General features: G+C 39.2%; 1 protein-coding gene and 1 long non-coding RNA gene across 2 annotated transcripts; both read left to right on the top strand.

Moving 5' to 3' along the window:
- Positions 1-1590: 1590 nt before the first annotated feature.
- Positions 1591-12156, top strand: slc25a37 (solute carrier family 25 member 37). The gene is made up of 4 exons (XM_074638480.1): positions 1591-1931; positions 7405-7633; positions 7960-8016; positions 9127-12156. Exons 1-4 carry the CDS (start codon positions 1728-1730, stop codon positions 9654-9656), a joined length of 1020 nt encoding a protein of 339 aa, XP_074494581.1. The 5' UTR covers positions 1591-1727; the 3' UTR covers positions 9657-12156.
- Positions 12157-13878: 1722 nt separating this feature from the next.
- Positions 13879-14342, top strand: LOC141769425 (uncharacterized). The gene is made up of 2 exons (XR_012594297.1): positions 13879-14024; positions 14146-14342. It is a non-coding gene; the product is annotated as an uncharacterized LOC141769425 (long non-coding RNA).
- Positions 14343-19955: the final 5613 nt, after the last annotated feature.

Raw genomic sequence — 19955 nt, 5'->3', positions numbered from 1 at the left:
CACTCATCTTGTCTGCTGTTCACGCACCGCACTTCTCTCTCTCTTTCTCTCCTCCTCTCCCTCCTGCTCTGTACCTGTAGACCGTCATTGGGCCCCGCACCCCCGCCCCTCCCTACTCGATGGTATGATCCTTGTCTGTCATCACCTGATTGGTTGCACGGACGTCATTAACACAACATTCAGTCACAGTCGGTGCATGGAGTGCCCCGTGGCGGAGAGAAGATCCTCCTATCATTCTGCCTTGAATTAAAGGGACTGTTTGTAACTTTTTACACGTATAAATATACCAGATCGGTTTCCCATGCGCACTCGCATATGCGCGCTCACGTGTGGCTACGCTGTTCAGACTCCATGTGGGCACGTACCATCAGACTCCAACACAAACTACATGGAAGCACCAAAACCGCAAAGTTATATCTAGTGAAGCCCGTCTGTTAAACAATGTTGGCGGCGGTCGTAGTACGCGGGGGAGACCGTAGCTTTGGTCTCCAGGGCCGGAGTCTCTGCTCCTCTGCCTGCTTGTCTGCTTGCCTTCACTCACACACTGCGCGCGTTCTCGCTCCACCTCACGTGCATGCGTGCACTCTACACACTGCAGAAGAGTTAGTTTAGCTCTGAGAATATCTAGTAAATCTAGAATATCTAGTATATCTAGTAAAACCTTCTGCTCACCTACAAAGCCCTCCATAACCTCGCCTCCACCTACCTCACAGACCTCCTCCAGGAGTACACTCCCTCCCGTTCCCTCCGCTCATCATCAGCCGGACTTCTGACCACCCCCACCTCACGCCTCAGCACCATGGGAGCCAGGGCATTCAGCTGCTCTGCTCCCAGGTTATGGAACTCACTCCCCCCACACATCCGGCAGTCTGACAACATCACATCTTTCAAATCCCTCCTCAAAACCCACCTGTTTAAACTGGCCTACTCTCTCTAGAACTCATCATCACCCATCCTATGTGTCTGTACAAATATGTCTCTGTCATGTCCTGTTGTTTTTAGATTGTTTTATCTGTCAATGTTTTAACAGATTTTTGTAAGGTGTCCTTGGGTGTCCAGAAAGGCGCCACTAAATAAAATGTATTATTATTATTATTAAATGTACAGTGGACGTTTGTGCAGAAATAACTGCTGCAGCTCCTCCAGACCAACAGAGGTTTCCCGTGTCTTGTGAAGTGACGGGGCTCCGCAGCTAGAAACGTTATCGTCTCTGACCGGGCGCCGGTGTCTCCCTGCGGGCGCAGTCGGAGACGATAACGTTTTTTTGCAGGAAAAGTCAACACTAGGATCAGCATTGATTCATGGAGAGACCTTCGTCTGGTCAGCTAACATTACTGCCAAGCAGCTGAAATATAGAGTGATATTGTGCTTTTAGCTGACGTCTGTCGCCTCACTGTTTTGAGCGATGCTCGTTCATGTCTATGTAGAGCGAGCACAAGCGCGAGCCCGACGCTGACTTTCGTTGACTTAACGGCCACAGGTGTCGCTGTTAACAAGCATTTCTGAAAGTTACAAACAGTCCCTAAAAGGGAGCCGGCTCTTATCGTTCACTTAAAAGAGCCGGCTCAATAAACCGGCTCGTTCTCGACCCACACATCACTAAACTCCTGTAAGTGAAGCAGCGATGATGTTGTGGTTATCCACGCCGCCGAGGACGACGCCTCTTCTGGGTGTTATCTTGTAGAGAGAGAGAAGACAGACGTGGAGGAGAGAGCAGCTCTCCACGCATGGAGTTGAGCTCGGACCCTGCTGTGGCGGCAACACTGGTGGAGATGTCGCAGGTGAAAAGCAAAGAGGACGATGAGAGTGAAGGTGACGGCGACTACTACGAGAGTCTGCCACCTCATGTCTCCGTGACGACCCACATGACAGCCGGAGCAGTGGCTGGCATCCTGGAGCACACCGTGATGTACCCGGTGGACTCTGTCAAGGTAACACACAACACAACACACAACACAGACAGGTAGTTTAGCAGCACATGTTTTGCTCCATTTCACTACCTAGCAACAGAGCTAACTGTTAGCTTGCTCTCGGTTGCTAACCAACGTTAGCTGTACACATGTTGAAGCTGCCCATCCTTAGTTAGCCTCTCAGTGTTAGCGCATTTAGCCTGCTTGCTTTGCTTCAAACTGAGCAAACTAGTTGAGCAGGATAGCATGGGTTAAAATCTGTATAGACACGTGTAAACTAAGCTGAGCTAAGTAGTCCCTGTCACATTATATAGCAAGGTTAGAGTTAAAGTTCTGCTCATTTAAATCATAGTTTACTGTGTTTACACAAGTTTCCATGTTGTTTTAATGCTACCCCAAGGGGTTTCTCTCAGTCTGAGTTGATTTTCTTCATGAAATTAGTTACCCAGACTTGCCCCTATTACTATTACTATAGGGTAAGTGAAGGTCAAGTACCTGGCTTTGCTGTAGCATATGTCACTAGAGCAGGGGTCAGCAACCTTTACTATCAAAAGAGCCATTTAAGGCAAAATAAATAAAAAATAAAAATCTGTTTGGAGCATTGTGATGAAGGTAACACAGCTTATAGTCTAAGTATATAGTATATAAGTCTAATGCAGTGAGGGGCCAAAGTGCAAATGTACTACAGAGTATTAGGGCCACATTGAGGGGAAAAAACATCTGAGATTTACAGAAAAAAAGTTATAATATTACGAGATTAACTTTATGAGAAAAAAGTCGTAATATTACGAGAATAAAGTAATGACTTTATGAGAATAAAGTCATTACTTTGAGAAAAAAAATCGTAATGTTACGAGAATAAAGTCATAATTTTATGAGAAAAAAAGTCATTCTAAAATTTTTTTTTATTCTAATGCTATCTCAGGGGGTTTCTCTCAGTCCGAGTTGTTTTTCTTCATGAAATTACTTACCCAGACTTGCCCCTATTACTATTACATAGGGTAAGTGAAGGTCAAGTACCCGGCTTTGCTGTAAAATATGTCAAACTGCCTTGAAATATACAACTAGACCAGGGGTCAGCAACCTTTACTATCAAAAGAAAATACATTTTAGGCAAATAAATAAAAAACAGTCTAGAGCTGCAAAACATTTGAGCATTGTGATGAAGGTAACACAGCTTATAGTCTAAGTATATAGTATTTCGGTCTAATGCAGTGAGGGCCAAAGTGCAAATGTACTACAGAGTATTAGGGCCACATTGAGGGGAAAAAAACATCTGAGATGTTAGTGTACTGTGTTTACACAAGTTTCCATGTTATCCTGATGCTACCCCAAGGGGTTTCTCTCAGTTTCAGGTTTTTGTTTTTTTCATGAAATTAGTTTCCCAGACTTGCCCCTATTACTATTACATAGGGTAAGTGAAGGTCAAGTACCTGGCTTTGCTGTAAAATATGTCAAACTGCCTAGTTAATTTAGCCTGCTTGCTTTGCTTCAACTGAACAAACTATTTGAGCAGGATAGCATGGGTTAAAATCAGTGTAAAAATGTGTTAGCTACGCTGAGGAAGTAGTAACAGTTGTGCTATTTTCTCTTCTTTCTCGGGTTAACTTTGCTAACATAGGAGTATTAGGGTCACATTGAGGGAAAAAAATATCTGAGATTTACAGAATAAAGTCGTAATATTACGAGAAAAAAGTCATAATGTTACGGGAATAAAGTCATAACTTTATGAGAATAAAGTCATAACTTTACGAGAAAAAAAGTCGTAATGTTACGAGAATAAAATCATACCTTTACGAGAAAAATGTCGTAATATTACAAGAAAAAAAGTCATAACTTTATGAGAATAAAGTCAGAAGTTTACGAGAATGAAGTCATAACTTTACGAGAAAAAAATAAAAAAACTTCTAAAATTACTACTTTATAATATTGACTTTATTCTCACAATACTACGACTTTAGACATACAATATCTCAACGTTACCTCCGATCTTAAAGGGCAAACAATAACTTTTATACCATGATGCTAAACTCTGTAGTGCAGTGTACTTCTTCTGTGGCCACTCATACTGTAGATGCATTGAGCAATAAAGGAAAGTTAACTGTATCCCTGTTGAAATGTCCACGATTTCGAGATTAAATCTGTATTTAAATTTGTCTCAATCTATTCACTAATATGATCAATATTCAATACATTTGTTGTAGATAAGATTAAACTTTATTGACATTGCTCCCAGTACCAGTATCAGTACAACAAAATGCAGTTTAGTATCTAACAAACAGAAGCAAAGATACAGATAAATATATATACAGTATATGTAAATGAATGGATGTATAGAATGAAGAATAAATCATAGTTATAACAAAAAAGGATGTAACTGTGTTATGTATAAAATAATAAACAAAAGCCATTTTAGAAAATGTAGTGAGTGATGGGGGTTTTTCTCTTCTTGTTGGAGCGTAATACAATACACAGTAAAGCTAAAACTCATGCTCGATAATTCAATTAGTCGATCAAAAGAAAATGAATCTGCAAATATTTGCTAGTTTCAGCTTCTCAAATGTGAAGATTTGCTGCATTTTTCAGTTTTTTAATCACTGCTAACTGAATATCTTTGGCTTTTGGACTGTTGGTCAAACAAAACGAGACATTTGAAGACCTCACCTTGGGCTCTCGGAAATTTGAATGATCCTATTTTGACGTATCAGACTAAATGATTAATCAAGAAAATAATCTGCAGAATAATCAACTAGTGTAAATAATCTTGAGTTGCAGGCCTAATGCCTGAGGTCTCTCTTCTTGAAACAAGAGAACTTCAAAACTGGTTTAACATCCTTCATATTTATACATCCATTCATAAGTGAGCAATTAGTGAACTGATATTCTGTAGTCAAATACGGTGGCTGTCACAGAGGTATAACCTACAGATAATTTTAAATTTCCAATTGTTGGACCAGCCTCTGTAATACAAATACTTGGCGGGGATCACACAAGTTCATAAACAGAGAAATTCGCTTCAGCACTTTGAATGACCGGTGTTTAGGAAATCAAAAAACAAATGTGGTTCATCACTGAGTGCCACCTTGAGGTTAAAGCCTTTTGTTGAAGTTCATGTTCGGTAACTGAATTAAATGATTGTCTAGTTTTTAAGCTTGTTAAAAATTGGCTTGCGTCAGCAAAGAAAATCGTGCAAACTGTTGGTTCGAGTGTGAACTTTGCCCCCTGCAATCCTCCTCTTCTGCTCAGCTATTGTTTTCTAACAATGTGGTGTTGTTTTAATAATTTGGCATGCTGCCCTAACAGTAATCTTGATGTGGGCACAGAAAAAAAAATTACGTTATATCCTCTTTGTTTCAGTGTCATAGTCTTTCCAAATGAACCCATGTGCCTCTATTACACATACCAGCACCATTTCCTCTTGAGGTTTCTAAGTTTACACAAGCACCTTCCAGCTGTAGGCGCTCATTCAGATTGATCACTGCGTGTCTGGAGTTGAACCGGTTTTGAATTTATTCAAAATTTTAATTATTCATTTATTTCCCTGTCTGTGTTTGATGAAGTGATGAATTGGTAACAATCTCCACCGAACAATCTTTCAACCTAAATGTTTCAACCTCCCAGTAAAGACAGAGATAGAGCGAGGACTCGGGGAGTAGCCTGTGCTAATGCGAGGAGGGGGATCTTATCGGTGGTGTGCACATTTGGAAATCAGCCTGGCGCATTGAAGGGTGTGTGTGGGCTGTTGCTCTTCTGCAGTGTCGATTAGTAAACCGCCACAGAGACAGGAGATGCTGAAGATGTGACACGGTGTCATTTTTTTTAGTATGCTTAAATGGTTTTGTTACCACAGTTGGACAGTGATATTAACAACCTCTTTATGCAGACAACGCTTATGTTTAATTTAGTGCTATTATTAGCTACATTATGAGTACAGTAGAAAAATGTTTGAAATGTTTATTTGCAAATAAATCATAAATAAACGCAACAGATTCTGTTGAGAGCCTAATGATGATTTAATCTGCATGCTTGTTCTTGTTCTTTATGCTACTTTTTTTGTTAGTTTTTCTGCCAACAGTCATTACAAAAATAAGATTTTTTTTCATTGAACACACACAGATACTTTTATAAGCCACCTGATTTTTAAGGCCAGGAGTGTTTTAGGAGTTAAAAGACTGGAAATGATATTTAAATGGGCAAATATTAATTTTGTGGTTGAAAAATTAGCTTGTCAATGCAGGAAGCAATATGCCAGTTTTCACATCCTCTCGCAGACCAACAAATAGTGTTTGCTTTTTTAAAACCACAACCATAATATTTCCCTAACATTAACCACATTTTAGATGTTTACTATTAGGTGTGTAACGATACAGTGATCTGGATAGATATATATCGATTCAATATTCAATGATCCAATATCATCGATGCAAAGTGAAAACATCAATACATATTGTCATCTTTAAGAAACAGCTTTAATTTGAAATTCCCATGGCACGTCTGTGTCACCATTTCTGTCCAAGCGGTCCCTTCTTCCTACAGAGCTTAGTAATAAAATTGTCAAATCATACTTTAGTTGCTTTTTGTGAGTTAATATAAATGTGATCTGATTGTGTTAAATGGGCGTATGATATCGTCTCATATCGAGCGCAGGCCCCTGAATTGAAATCGAAATCGTATTGTGGCAGACTTTGTGATATCAGCAAATATCGTATCTTTGCCCAAATAATCAATATAATATTGTATCATGTGATTGCGATTTACACCCGTATTTACTATAACTTAACCATCTGTTCATTTCTATAAACTTATATGCTTTTGGTTACTAAAGACAAAGTACCTATTTGGAGTCTTTTATCATCAGACATTCAGAAAGTTATCACTAAAAAAGAGCACAGCCTGAGGATACAGTTTCAACTGTCTGGGTTGCTTTGTATCCAGCATAATTTACCTTTCAGACGATCTCTAGAGCAAACCAGTTTAATCACTTTTGCCTGTGCCTTTAACAGAACAATGTGATTTGTAGGGCATAAATTCAGTCACGCAAACTTGAAACGTAATCCGTGCTACCAAGTTCTGTGTGCCCAAATCTGTATCAAACGGAAATGTAATTGATATTTTATTGTTAAGCCAAAGGAAGGAGGAAACACATGGAAACGTGCTGAGGAAGATAGACTCGGCCTATCTTCTGAGCCGGCCCCAGATCTCTTCGCAAATAAAAACATGCTTTGTGGTGTCCAGATATCTTGGCATGGTTGAGTAAAACAAAGAGCTGCCACAGCCTCCCACACCAGCCCTGGGAGAGACACACATCACTCAGTCTGCTGCCAAGTACACACTTACTGTCAGAACAATGTGACAGCATTACAGGGAACAATACATCAATCATTTGGCCTACAGCAGGTGTCCACTTTAAAGCCTCTCAGTCACATTCATGCAGAGCTTTAGGACTTCAGCAAATGATAAACGAAGGTTTAAATATCTGTCTTTATTTTTTCAGACCAGGATGCAGAGCCTGCAGCCAGACCCAAATGCACAGTACAGGAGTGTGTATCAGGCTCTGAAAAGGATCATCCAGACAGAGGGGATGTTCAGACCGCTGAGGGGCCTCAACATCACCATGATGGGAGCGGGACCTGCGCATGCGCTCTACTTTGCCTGCTATGAACGGGTCAAACGCTCACTGAGTGACGTCATTCAGAGCGGAGGCAACAGCCATTTAGCCAATGGTACGTGTTCCCACGTGTCAACACAAATCACTTGATTGTCATACTAATTTCTTTCACACTAATTGCGTAACAAGGCCTGGAAGAGTGTAGTTAGGATAAGTTAATAGGATATGTTAATGCCATATAGCCTGTTCACACTGGAAAGGATAGAGTCATATTCCAAATGGTACAGACCACTTTTTTTGGGGGGGATTTAAACAGCATGAAAAAGCTGGTAATTCACCCCGACCTCTACTAAAATAAGGCTTATATGTGTAACAAATTAATTTGATGTTAAAATTCTTTTATATACAGTCATTCATTTAGATCTGTTTATGTTTTTACAGGCGTGGCAGGTAGTGTGGCCACTGTTCTCCACGATGCAGTCATGAACCCAGCTGAAGGTAAGAAGAAAAAAAAAGGTTTCATCCTTGCCCTTTAAAAGATAAAGTTGATGATATTCTATGATTTCCCTATTGTCAACAAAGAGCAAAACCAACAACGAATTGATCCTACTAACAAGTATTATCTGTGTATCCAATAACCCATAGACCTTATTCCAAATCAAAAACATCAATGAGCCACATCATTGCACTGGAAGACTGTTCCCTCATTACAATGTACATGCACACTGTAGTTTATTTTGAGTCAATCCCACATACAACATCCTGCTGCAGCACTCATTTATACACCAAATGTGGATTAATCCGCAGCTGAAAATAGTTCTCAGCAAATGCACTATTTACTCCTGTCTGAGTAAAGTTAGCTAAAAACTACATTGTTTTAGAAAATGATCTAGACTTGTTTAAAAATAAAACTATATATTTATGACCTGTCTTTTAAGATTTCTAACCTGACCCGCCAGATGGTTTGTTACACAGGGCAGGCACTGATTGGGTGAATTATCTGTCAATCAAACTCTTGCTAAAGCCAGTCAGGAGAAGAGAAAATATATATATATATATATAAATACTCTCCAGTTCGGAGCCGCCATTGTTGTCAAGAACAAACAGTCGCCTCTCCGTGTCGCCTCACAGTAGCTCCTCGCAGGACGCTGATTGGTCCGTGCTCTGGTTTGTCAGACACAAACACATTACTTGAAGCCTGACAAGATGGATTTTCCTGAGATATGTGATCCCGCAATTCTTTCTTAATTAATGAAATGATTGATTTGGATTTAAATTGCCATAATCCTTGAAATCATCTTTTGTCCACCTGTAGAATCAAGTTTTGTTCTTTCATCTCTTCTTGTTTCACACACTTGTCAGGTATAATGATGATCATTAATAACTTGCATGTTAACACATTAAAAACATAAAATAGTAGTTATTTTTATAATACAACTTTTTTTTTGGCCAAACAAATAACATAATTGTCTTTTAAAAGCCTGTCCTTGCCTTGTTATTTGAGATATTTTTGTCTTAAATTGCAATGTATAAACTTGTATAGAATGCATATAAAGTGTATGTGATAAATCACGCTAACACGCATACTTGTGTCTTTCCGTGGCTCAGTGATAAAGCAGAGGATGCAAATGTACAACTCGCCATATCGAGGGCTTTTGGACTGTCTTCAAACAGTGACACGTACTGAGGGTGTAGGAGCCTTCTATCGCAGCTACAGCACACAGCTGACCATGAACATCCCCTTCCAGGCGGTTCACTTCATCATCTACGAGCTGATGCAGGAACAGTTAAACCCCCACAGACATTACCACCCCGGCAGCCACATAGTGTCGGGAGCAGCGGCAGGAGCCATTTCCGCAGCAATAACCACTCCGCTCGACGTGTGCAAAACTCTGCTCAACACACAAGAGAATGTAGCGCTCAACTCCATGAAAATCAGCGGCCACTTGTCGGGAATGGCTAACACCTTCAGGACGGTGTACCGGCTCGGTGGTATGGCGGCCTTTTTCAAAGGGGCCCGAGCTCGGGTTATATACCAGATGCCCTCCACTGCCATTGCTTGGTCTGTGTACGAGTTCTTCAAGTACTTCCTGACAAAGCAGCACCTGGAACAGGAAGCACGACCTGGACCGATGTAATGGAAAGTATGTCGGAGCAAACCACACCTAGACTGGAACTGATGGAAGAAGACGCCAACCTGAAGCTGCGTGAGCTCACTGGGTGCTGTTTGAGGAAGTTATTGTCTCACAGGGAAGTCGGCGTGATGAAGGAGTGGCACAGAGTGGCTCTCCTTATCTTTCACTTACCTGCATCTTTTTGTTCAAGTTAAGATGACGTTGCACAACCAGGATTATGCAACAGAGGTTCTTAAAAGGACAGATACGCACTTGGAAGAGTCATCTTCTTCCTCCTCCTCCAATCCACAAACACATCAACTCTCCAAACTCTCTTTTTCTACACATGGAGACCGTATGATTAAGTTGTCTTGAATGATGTTTATAGCTCTTCATATTGGAACTTTTTATTTATTTTATTAGCTTTCAGAGGCTTGTATTTTACGGATGCGGAAGAAACACAATGCTTTTTTGTTTGTTTATTTCATTGTGTATTTATATAAAATAAAAAAAACATTACAACTCATTCCTCATTTTCACTCCACGGCGAACAGAAGAGTTGCGCTTTCCAAGTGCCTCATAAATATTAAACGCTGCTTTACCTCTTTTTCTCTTTTACCCCTCTGGTTTTTATATAGTGAAAGTCTTCTATTTCTATATTTCATTTTTCTTTGGTCCAAGTTCCAGCAAAGAAGTGTACTATTCTGTTATAAGATTACATTTTATAGTGGCTCTTTAACTGGTCAAAGCTGAACTTGATAAACCATTTTTCCATTATTATCTCTGCATCAAATAGTCAATGCCAGTCTGCAGCAATTTTATTTTTTTGTTACAGTTTTTGTTTTTCTTTTAAGCGCACAACACCATGTTTTTCCCCCTGAGAGACCCTTTTTCTCTCTCAGTATCACGACGTGTAGGCCGTAATGGTTCACTTATATGCCTTTTTAAAGCAAACGATGCTCCTGAATCATGCACCATAATAGTCTCATGTAAAGATTCATGTCTGTTGCAGAAAGAAGGCAGCTTGTTTATATGTATTCAAAAACATGAATATGTATTTTGAGGGTGACTATTCCTGAGAAACGTTATTATGCAGGTCCAAAGGTGGATCAAATAAGGCTGTTACCTGGGGTGGTGGCCATGTCTCAACCTTCACGTGCATTTGCACTGGTGTGATGTTTAGCTTTTGAGTGGCCTGTTTTGTTTATGTGTCATATTGAACCTAAAAGTTGTAGATTGTATATAAGATATTTTCAGGGTATAGACTGAAACTTAAAGTGCAGACTTTCTGTGATCCACATCCTAACTTTTGTCTGATTTGTTTTTAAACTGAGTGCACTCTTTGTTACTATGAGCCCAGACAGTAAAAGCCTGATCAAATCAGCTGGTTATCTATCACGCATCCTGTTTTAGTTTGTAGTTTCACATTTCCTGTGTGCTCACTGCTCTCGCCAACCTCTTGACTATTTTCCATTCGGTAGTGAAGACATTCCTCCAGATATTGATGTAATCCAGCAAGATTTATTTGTTTTTAATTATGGAGTTTTTTCATTCCTTTGGTAAAGTTCAGAGAGTTCGTCAGATTCCAGTGGTCTCACAAAAACCCTTTCAGCATCAGATGCATTGTGCTTGTACAGTAGGGTAATTGTTAATATACCAAAGACATGCATTGTATTCTATGCATCTTAACCTGTAATTACGATGCTATTTGCCTGCCTGCTGTGAATTTTCATGCCACCTTTCTGCCCCGTAATTATTTTCTGTATTTGTTGGAAAACTTTTCCGCCTCAGCGTTTTCATCTTCCCCTCCAAAAAGTTTACTACTAAAGTACTTGAGAAAAAGCAGTTAAAGGTGAAGGTTTTCAATATGAAAATGACATGGTGACCTACTTTTTATTGACTGATCAGTCTTTTTAGACTATATAAACTACTTGTTTTGAATAAAGTTGCACAAGTGATATGGGTCGCACATGAATGGATAAGATGTTTTCTCTGCTTGAATATAAAAGTGGCTTAATTAGCATAGATTCATGATGTTTTATTCTAATCTAAGTGTAATCATAATGTTGCCCACATTGTGTCAGTTCTTTTTTTCCATTGGATCCACTGACAAAACTCCACTCCTCTTTGACTCATACGATAAACGAAAGTAAAATGAAGCCAGTCAGTTTTTGATTACTTGCATTATACTTCCAGTCAATCATTCCTTTGAGGTGTGAGGGTAATTCCCAGAACTGTGTTGAAACACCTGTGTCCAAGTACCTTTAACGTGTCAAAGTAGTGTTTCTAGTAGATGCTTACATTTTAAAGGAGAGACGAGAGCTGATATTCTATGTGGGGATTTCCATAATGTAAATAGTTTTACGCTAAGTACGCACAAATGATTGGAGTTGGGATGATTTTTGACAGAGTGCCATCTCCACAACAGGAATGCGTGGAAGTATGACCATGCAAACATGAAATGATTGTGATAACGCTGCTACAGTATGTAACACTGGAGCTGAATAAACATGCAAGTGAGGAATGCTGTGTTTTTTGTGTGTTTTTGTCTCTGAACTAAATCAGTATCGGCTTTGATAACTATGTCCTGTCTCAGTCACTCTCTTTTAGATGCCGGGGAAGATTTTGTTTTTATTCTTACAGCATAAAAATACAAGTTAATGGGGCTTTAGTTTGAATTGACCACCTTTCCAGTGCAACTAATATATAACATTTCTACCTGAACAAGACAAATGAGGCAACACTGCATCTAACTGCTGTTGAGATAAATGAGTCTGTATTACAAACAAGTGACAGTTGGGATCAGTGCTACAAATTTCATAAGAGTGAAATCCTTCAACATGAATGTAATTGTAACTCCTCCCTTTCTGTCTGTACTGACTAACTTGCGGCACCTGTTTAGGCCTCCACCAAGGCCACGCACACATTTAGTCACTCATTCATACATTCCTCCTGATGCAATTACTCTCCACAGCTTGTGCTCATCTTTTGAAAATAGGTATGGTTTTTTTATACCTTAATTAAAACTCTTAATTGTCACTTTAACTCCACTCCTTGTCACCTTCATTGAGCCAGTTTGTGACAAATGATAAAAGGTTCACATCGAACACAAATAATCAGGAAAATATGACCCATAAATGTAATTTATTTTGAGGAGGAAATGATTTACTTTGTGTTTTACAGGATTTAGTGTTGATATTGTCTGGTACACCTATGGGAAAGAGAAATTAATTCTTTGAACATAATTTTTCAGGGCTGAGAGCACCACAAGCCAAAAGATTCAAGATTCAAGATGTTTATTGTCACACCGGTTATACAAGTACAATCGTGTGAAATACTTTTTGCTGGGAAGCTCCATTAAGAAAACAGTAAGTTAAGTAGCAAAAATAAAAAATAAAATAAAAATAAAAAAAATAGTGTACTTACAAATAATATACAGTATAATAATAAAGGAAGTACTTGGTATATGGTAACAATAGAAGCATATATATATATATATATATATATGGGAACAGTAGAGGTTGCATACTATAAAAATATTGCAAAGGCATTTTTTTTTTTTTTAATATTGCACATATTGCATTGATTGATGTATTGCAATTGTTTATTGCACTTTTTGTGAGGGAGAGCGTGTTGTATGATTTATCTGTTTAAGAGTCTGATGGCCTGGGGGAAAAAACTGTTTCTCAAATCCATTCACCTCAATTGTACTGGGGTGGATGCAGACATCACAGGGACCAATGTCTCAAAACCAAAACTATCTACATAGTGTGAGAGAAAATACCATTTCCCTTTATATTAGCATTTGTGTACTCAGATTTATCCGAATGTTTTGGGAAAGTAGAGACTGTCCTAGTTTAGATATATTTGTTATCATATTCGCATCCGCACTCTTTCAAAACATTATAATCACCAGTAACTCTTTTAATGAATCTTCCACTTAGAGGCAGGGCGGAAGGTGTAGGTCACAAAGGGGAGTGAAGGCTAAATCAAGATACGGTTTGGGTCACAAAGGGGAGGGAAGGATGAACCAAGATTATAAAGAATGATGTAGTGAGGGAGCTCTCTGTCTTTGTACACTGACTTTTCTGCTGTATGGACCCAAATGCATTTGCTTAATAAATAGCAATTGCTTCTCAACTGAATGACCAGACTTATTAAATAATTTCTCCAACATTTGGGGGCTCGTCCGGGATCCTAAATACCCCTGTTTCTCCTCACCAACAGAGACTCATCTGATACCGTGCACGGGTGAAGTAAATTCAACGGTTTGGAATATTGAGAGGCCGGTGAGCATTGGTGGAGACACACAGAGTGACAGGATCTCGACTCAATACGGGCATAAGAGAAGAATCCAAAATAATTAATTTCTCCAACAATAGCTAAATACCAGTAAGTGAGAAAATATGTCTATTTGTGTGAACCAACCCTTTAAAGTACAGTACGTATCCTGCAGGAGTTATACAGCTCCAGTAGAGGGCGGTATAGTATCATTTACAGGTTGTCATTACAGACACATGATCCTCGGAGGCAGAGATGATGCTGATATGTGATGCCACTGTGTTTGGATCCACATGCTGATGTCATAATCAGTCCAGCATTGTTGGCAATGCTCTTATTTTTGTTTCCAGTCTGTGCACATGTCTGAAGAACCACCAGCAAGTCTTGAACTTGGATTTAAAATGATTGAAAAATAAAAATACAAACAAATTAGCATTTTTTCTTTTATTCTACGTGGACATGGACTTTTAACCTGTGAATATTGAATCAGAGAGGAGATTTTCTGTTATTTTTAGGAGCTTCGATTCACTCTGTATTATGTATTTTATGTATTTTCAACAATCATTCACATAAATTAATGAAATGCTGAGATATAGGCTGTATATTAAAAATGAAAGTTTTCTTACACCCCTTAAAATATAGAAGGCCTCGCAACCCCCCCGTGAAGCTTTGGCGACTCCTGGTGGGGTCGGTTTGGGTCCCCCAGGCTGGGAACCAGTGCCCTATTGGCAATATCATGAAAATTATTTCAAAATTAGGCTGTGACAATTGCACATTAAGCTGTCAAAAATAGTAAATCGGACTAAGAAAATAAAAAGCTTGTTTGGAACAAACAACATGGTAAACATGAAACATGCATAAACAAATAACGCCAGGGGAACCTGGCACTGACAGAAATAATAAATTAGCTCACAAAAACTGTTATACAGGGTACATAGATTCAATGTTTTAATAGGTTTCCTATTTTTAGATTGTTGATTGGAAATGTTTGATTTATGAACATGAGATTTTTCAAGTAATACAATACAATTGATGATGTGGTATTGATTTGCTTTGGCAGAAGAGTAAGTAAAAAAGCCAAATAATACATTTTCATAGGAAAGGGAAAATTCAGAATCAATATATTGGGAAATAAATGTACTGGCATCTTGCAAATAAATAAATAAAAAAAACAACAAATAAATAAAAAAATAAATACATACAAGAGTGGAGACGACCAAAATAGATGATGAATATGAATTATGAGCTCATACAACTACTGAATTATCCTCTTTCGCTGTTGATTACTGGAAACTAATATTTATATATAAAAGAAAATACACAAGTGAAATAAACACAATTATGCTTAAAAATAATTTCATAATTCAGACATCACCAACAGCACAACAAATGTTAGTAGTCAGATAATTAAGCATAAGTTATTGCCTAAAATTATCAGGAAATAAACCCTTCAAACCTGCCTTCTCTGTTTTGTGTTGGAATGTGAAGGGTTGAATGACTGATCCTCTTTCTGCCTCTGTTGCTAGGAAGAAAACGTTACGCGGTAATAATGTAGTACGTTTTATTTATTCTACTGTTTATATGAAGGTAAATACTGTTTTTCAAACGTGTATATCTGTACACAGTAAGTAATGACAGGAAAACAACACTCATCATATTGAGAGGCAGACAGTGCAGAGCTTTATTCCAAACCAGCATGCCTCAGGACACGTACACTTTGTGTTGAAAGGTTGATGTCCCTGATGTGTTTAGTTTTCGCCCTTGTCCGCGAGCAGGTTGTTTATCTGAAGCGCACAATGAACGGCCCTCTCAGCCCATGTCCTTGTCATACTGTTCTCTAATCACTTTAATCTGAAGTAAACTGTCCCACTACTTTATATCTTTATCCCACAGATAACAACACTGGAAAATTCTCTCTCTTCTCTCTCCGTCTGCCTGTCTTCCCCCTGTTTCCATCTCTCTCTCTCACACACACACACACACACACACACTGTTCGCAGCAACACAATCGACGTTAACCATCGGATAAGCAGCAGTGTATCTGCTGATGGGAGAAGAAAGGCAGCTGCTCTACTGGTACCGTAACATGAGGGATCCAGTTACACTACCCGAGGAAGTTTACGAGTGTTCCCATGTGAAAAGATCAGGGCTGTTTTAAACCTCCTTATCATCTCCAACAAATTTGTCAGACAGTCACGGCATATTGGAGCACCGACAAAGGCCGTCTTTGTGGTCGGGGCTCGGTTTTTCTCCTCATCTGTTATGAAGATCTGCTTGTTTTTCAAAGCATCATTGGCCACCTTGAAGAGCACGACGACGGCTCCACGACCACACTGCAGCTCACAATCAGATCCCTGAATATATAGACAAAGAAGATAAACTCTTGAGAAGAGAGACTTAACACTGTGTTTCTTGGCATTTACGTGCTTTATTCCCCATACCCCAGAAAATCCTTACTGGCAAAATCTATGATCCAAGTATTGAGGAGATAAGGCACTGGTGTTATACACTCCTCCTCGCTGCTTTTCATCCTTTTCTCTGCCAAATCCAGTTAATCCAGGTGGTGCAGAGACAGATTTAGAGACACTCCCCGAGCCAGAGAGGGAAACAGACAAGAGGATGTTGTTTTTAAGTCTTCTGTGTTTGCGAACCAATGTACCGTGTCTCTTTGAGCCTGAGGAAGTGCAGGTATTAACAATGGCAAGTGCAAAAAAATAATAGTTCTCCTAACCTTCAGCTTCACCCTTCAACAAACACCTTTATCTGATGAGCGCATCATAAAGTTGGTGTACGGCCCGAGACACTGAGAGACGCTGAGAGATACTGTCAGATTTTCAATGCCGTCAAAACAGATGCTATCTGTCCTCTTCATGTCTAATTACCTGTTTACTCCAAGGGCCTATAGAATGAACGGCGCTGCTGATAAGAACTCACTTTAAGGAAATCGTTAAGATATGCTGTAATATGTTCAACAATCTCTAGATATGACGATTCAGTTCTCCACAGAGAGTTTTAAAAGGAATGATCGACGCTTAAAAGTAGAAGAATGTGTAGACAAACAGTGAGGAATGAGAAAAATAAGATCATGATAGTATTTAGTCACTTGTTGCCATGGGTACAGTATAAGACAAATCCCCATGAGGGCAGCTATCTCTCAAAGTCAGACAGGTTACTGGCGTGAGAGCTCTCTAGTCTCCCTCTATCTCTTCCATCAGTCTTCTGCTCACACTTTGGTTGAGTTACTACAAACATATACCTCCTTAAATATGTAAAGCCCTTAATCATGCATGCTTATCAGCACTGCACTGAGTCAGTTAACCTATACTCACTTCTTAGGCCGGTGGTACCCAAACTTTTTCACGTCGAAGATCTCTAAACTAACACAAATTAGACCACAGACCCCCATCTGATAGGATTTTTGCTTTTAGATGTTTTATTACAGAAAGTGTATGAAACCCGTAGACTGTATATAAAGATGGACGACATGACAGCTCCCCAAAAGTGAAGCCAAAACATCTTGATCGCCCCCCGGTGGCTGGCTGCAGTATAGGTCATAAAGCCCGCCTCCTCCATGTTAGCGGATGGGACTTGGGCCAAATTAAAAAATCAAATATACACGTCAAATAAATTTTTCCCAAAGATGGTTTCTGTCATCTTAGGTAGTTTGTTATCACGCTGATTTATGTTCAAGTGTTACTTTTTCTGATAAGTTCGGTTTTAATTAGGGGTTGAGACGTCATGATTGACAGCTGTGATTCTCTCTCGCTGACAAGCTGCAGCTGTGCTCAGCTCGTGATTGGTTCGGGCAGGTGACCTGGATACCGCGGTTCCATCGTCCGATCACTACTGCGCAGACTCTGGCTCCAAATGATGTAAAAATCTCAAGATGGCTGCACCAATATCTGGGATATTTTGGCTTCACTTCTGTACAGTGGGAGGAAGTGGAGACGCGTCGTCTCTCTTTATATACAGTAGAGTCTATAATGAAACCCATGACCAAAATAGTCATACATTATGTCATTGTGTTATTTGTGGATGAAGAGTCCCCTTTTTTTGCGGGGGATGCCCCTAAGGGGTCCCCGAACCCCACTTTGAAAACCACTGTCCTAGGCCACATTGCTGCTATACAGCTTTTATATAGATAGTTCTGCAGCTCATAATGGAGGAGATTGTGATAGGAAATATTTTACACCCTCATGTTCAAAGAGTTGTGATGTTATTGATTCAGCGATTCTTTCCGGACATATTGTGAAGAGTGAAATATCTTTCTTCAATGTAAAATATGTTTTTTCTTTTTGTTTTTGATGAAATAAAGCCTGGAACATGTAATCCCATAAAGCTAATCTGGGTTTTGTTCCATTAATGTAACACTAAACAATGATGTCAGCATTTTTTTCTGCAAAAAGAAAATGTGATACATCTCTGTTTGGGTCAGTCATTGACGCTCTGATGGAGTGGTTTGACTGCACCAGGTGTACCATTTGGTACTTGTATTGGCATTCTCAAATCCAACATTGTTGTTAACAATAAGATACAACAACAAACTCCTTTCAGCTTTGTGATGAAGGAGGCAGCGACCTCACCTGTGGAGGGCAACATAGCCTACTTTCACAGGAGGCCACGCGATAACAAGAAGAACAGGACATTCTATATTCAATAGGTAATGGATAATATCAGTGCACTCAAAGATAACAAAGCGCATCTACCTGTACATCTACCTGTGATACCTTTGGCAGGACAGCTCAAGGACATACCTGGTGTCATTCTGGCACACACCTGCAGGTGGATGATAGACGGCCTTCAAGCTAACGGATCAGATTATACAGAAGTAGAGAGAGCCCATGGGTGCAGTAAAACATTGGAAAGTTGCATTTAAAACTGTGTAGTTTACATGCTGCAAGTCTGGCAACATGAATTTGTATTTCTTTTTTTCTTTTTTTAAAGCTACGTGAAACGTTTGACATTTTTATATATTAGGCCCAAGTAAATGAATGCATTAACAAACAATTGCAGAATTACAATTAATGCGTAAAGTTGACATGTTTACAATGTTGTTGCGGGGACTTTACCCTCTGCATCTTGTCACTTTAATATCTAAAACTAGACACTTTTTACATTTTATATTAAATTTTTTTTGTAGAAACCCCCCCTGTATATCTGTACGATAAATGTAGTTTAGTTTCATCTCCATTTTGATCACATTATCTTATTGTTTGAGTGGTTTTAGTCGATATCTCACTGCACATTTTAAATGGCTGACACTAGAGTAGCCTATACAACCGTATAATTAAAATTAATTTCATTCATAAATATTGTGACCGATGAGCCTTGTACTACTATGTCAAATGTCAGTCAAATTTTTCTATTCCCATCACCTTCTCTTGCCCTCTGTATGTCCCATGTGGTTATCAAGTTAACAAACAGGTTTTGTTGTTGTCAATAATCACCTTCACGTTCATGAGCCGTGTCACGGCTTCATGCTACGGTGGCACAACAAAAACTGGCATCTTCTGATGGAACTTTGAGACAACGCGGTCTTTAATGAAGATGCACTTTTACCAGCCTTAAAATACGCATTTAATGTCCAGATCATCTGGACATTATTATGTTGCCGTGGTTATTCTCAAGTCTTCCTTCCTACAGAGGACTACTGCTCACTTGCATCTTTATACTGTATGTTTGTTTTCGAATCATACATTTCTCTTTTCATATCTATTCCTATTGTTCTTTGACTAAAAGCCTATTATCTATAATTTCTCTATGAACTAATGTGTTCATGATTTTCATTTGATTCATCTTAAACTCAGATAAGAAATTGCAGCTTCTTAGTTTCATACAGCAGCGTTTCTCATGACGTCACCTCTAGAAAGCAGAGGAGCTGTTTATCCCCATGTAATCAGGTCAGGGGCTCTTTAAAGGAATCAGATCTCATTCTTCGGCCCTCATTTACAATATCGCCCTCATCTCTGTCTGGTCTTATCGTCTTATGTAGTTGTACTGTGTTATCAGAGTTTAACTCCACGTAGATAGTTTAAATGTCTC

This window comes from Sebastes fasciatus, chromosome 6 (genome assembly GCF_043250625.1).
Source record: "Sebastes fasciatus isolate fSebFas1 chromosome 6, fSebFas1.pri, whole genome shotgun sequence".
Lineage (NCBI taxonomy): Eukaryota > Metazoa > Chordata > Actinopteri > Perciformes > Sebastidae > Sebastes > Sebastes fasciatus.
This window is presented reverse-complemented; position numbering and strand designations above follow the sequence as displayed.

Bases quoted from the DNA above. Each gene is read 5' to 3' on its own strand.
- slc25a37 (XM_074638480.1), top strand. From the start codon at position 1,728: ATGGAGTTGAGCTCGGACCCTGCTGTGGCGGCAACACTGGTGGAGATG. The intron at 7,634-7,959 runs GTACGTGTTCCC...ATGTTTTTACAG, and splicing joins CAACAGCCATTTAGCCAATG to GCGTGGCAGGTAGTGTGGCC. The intron at 8,017-9,126 runs GTAAGAAGAAAA...TCCGTGGCTCAG, and splicing joins AGTCATGAACCCAGCTGAAG to TGATAAAGCAGAGGATGCAA.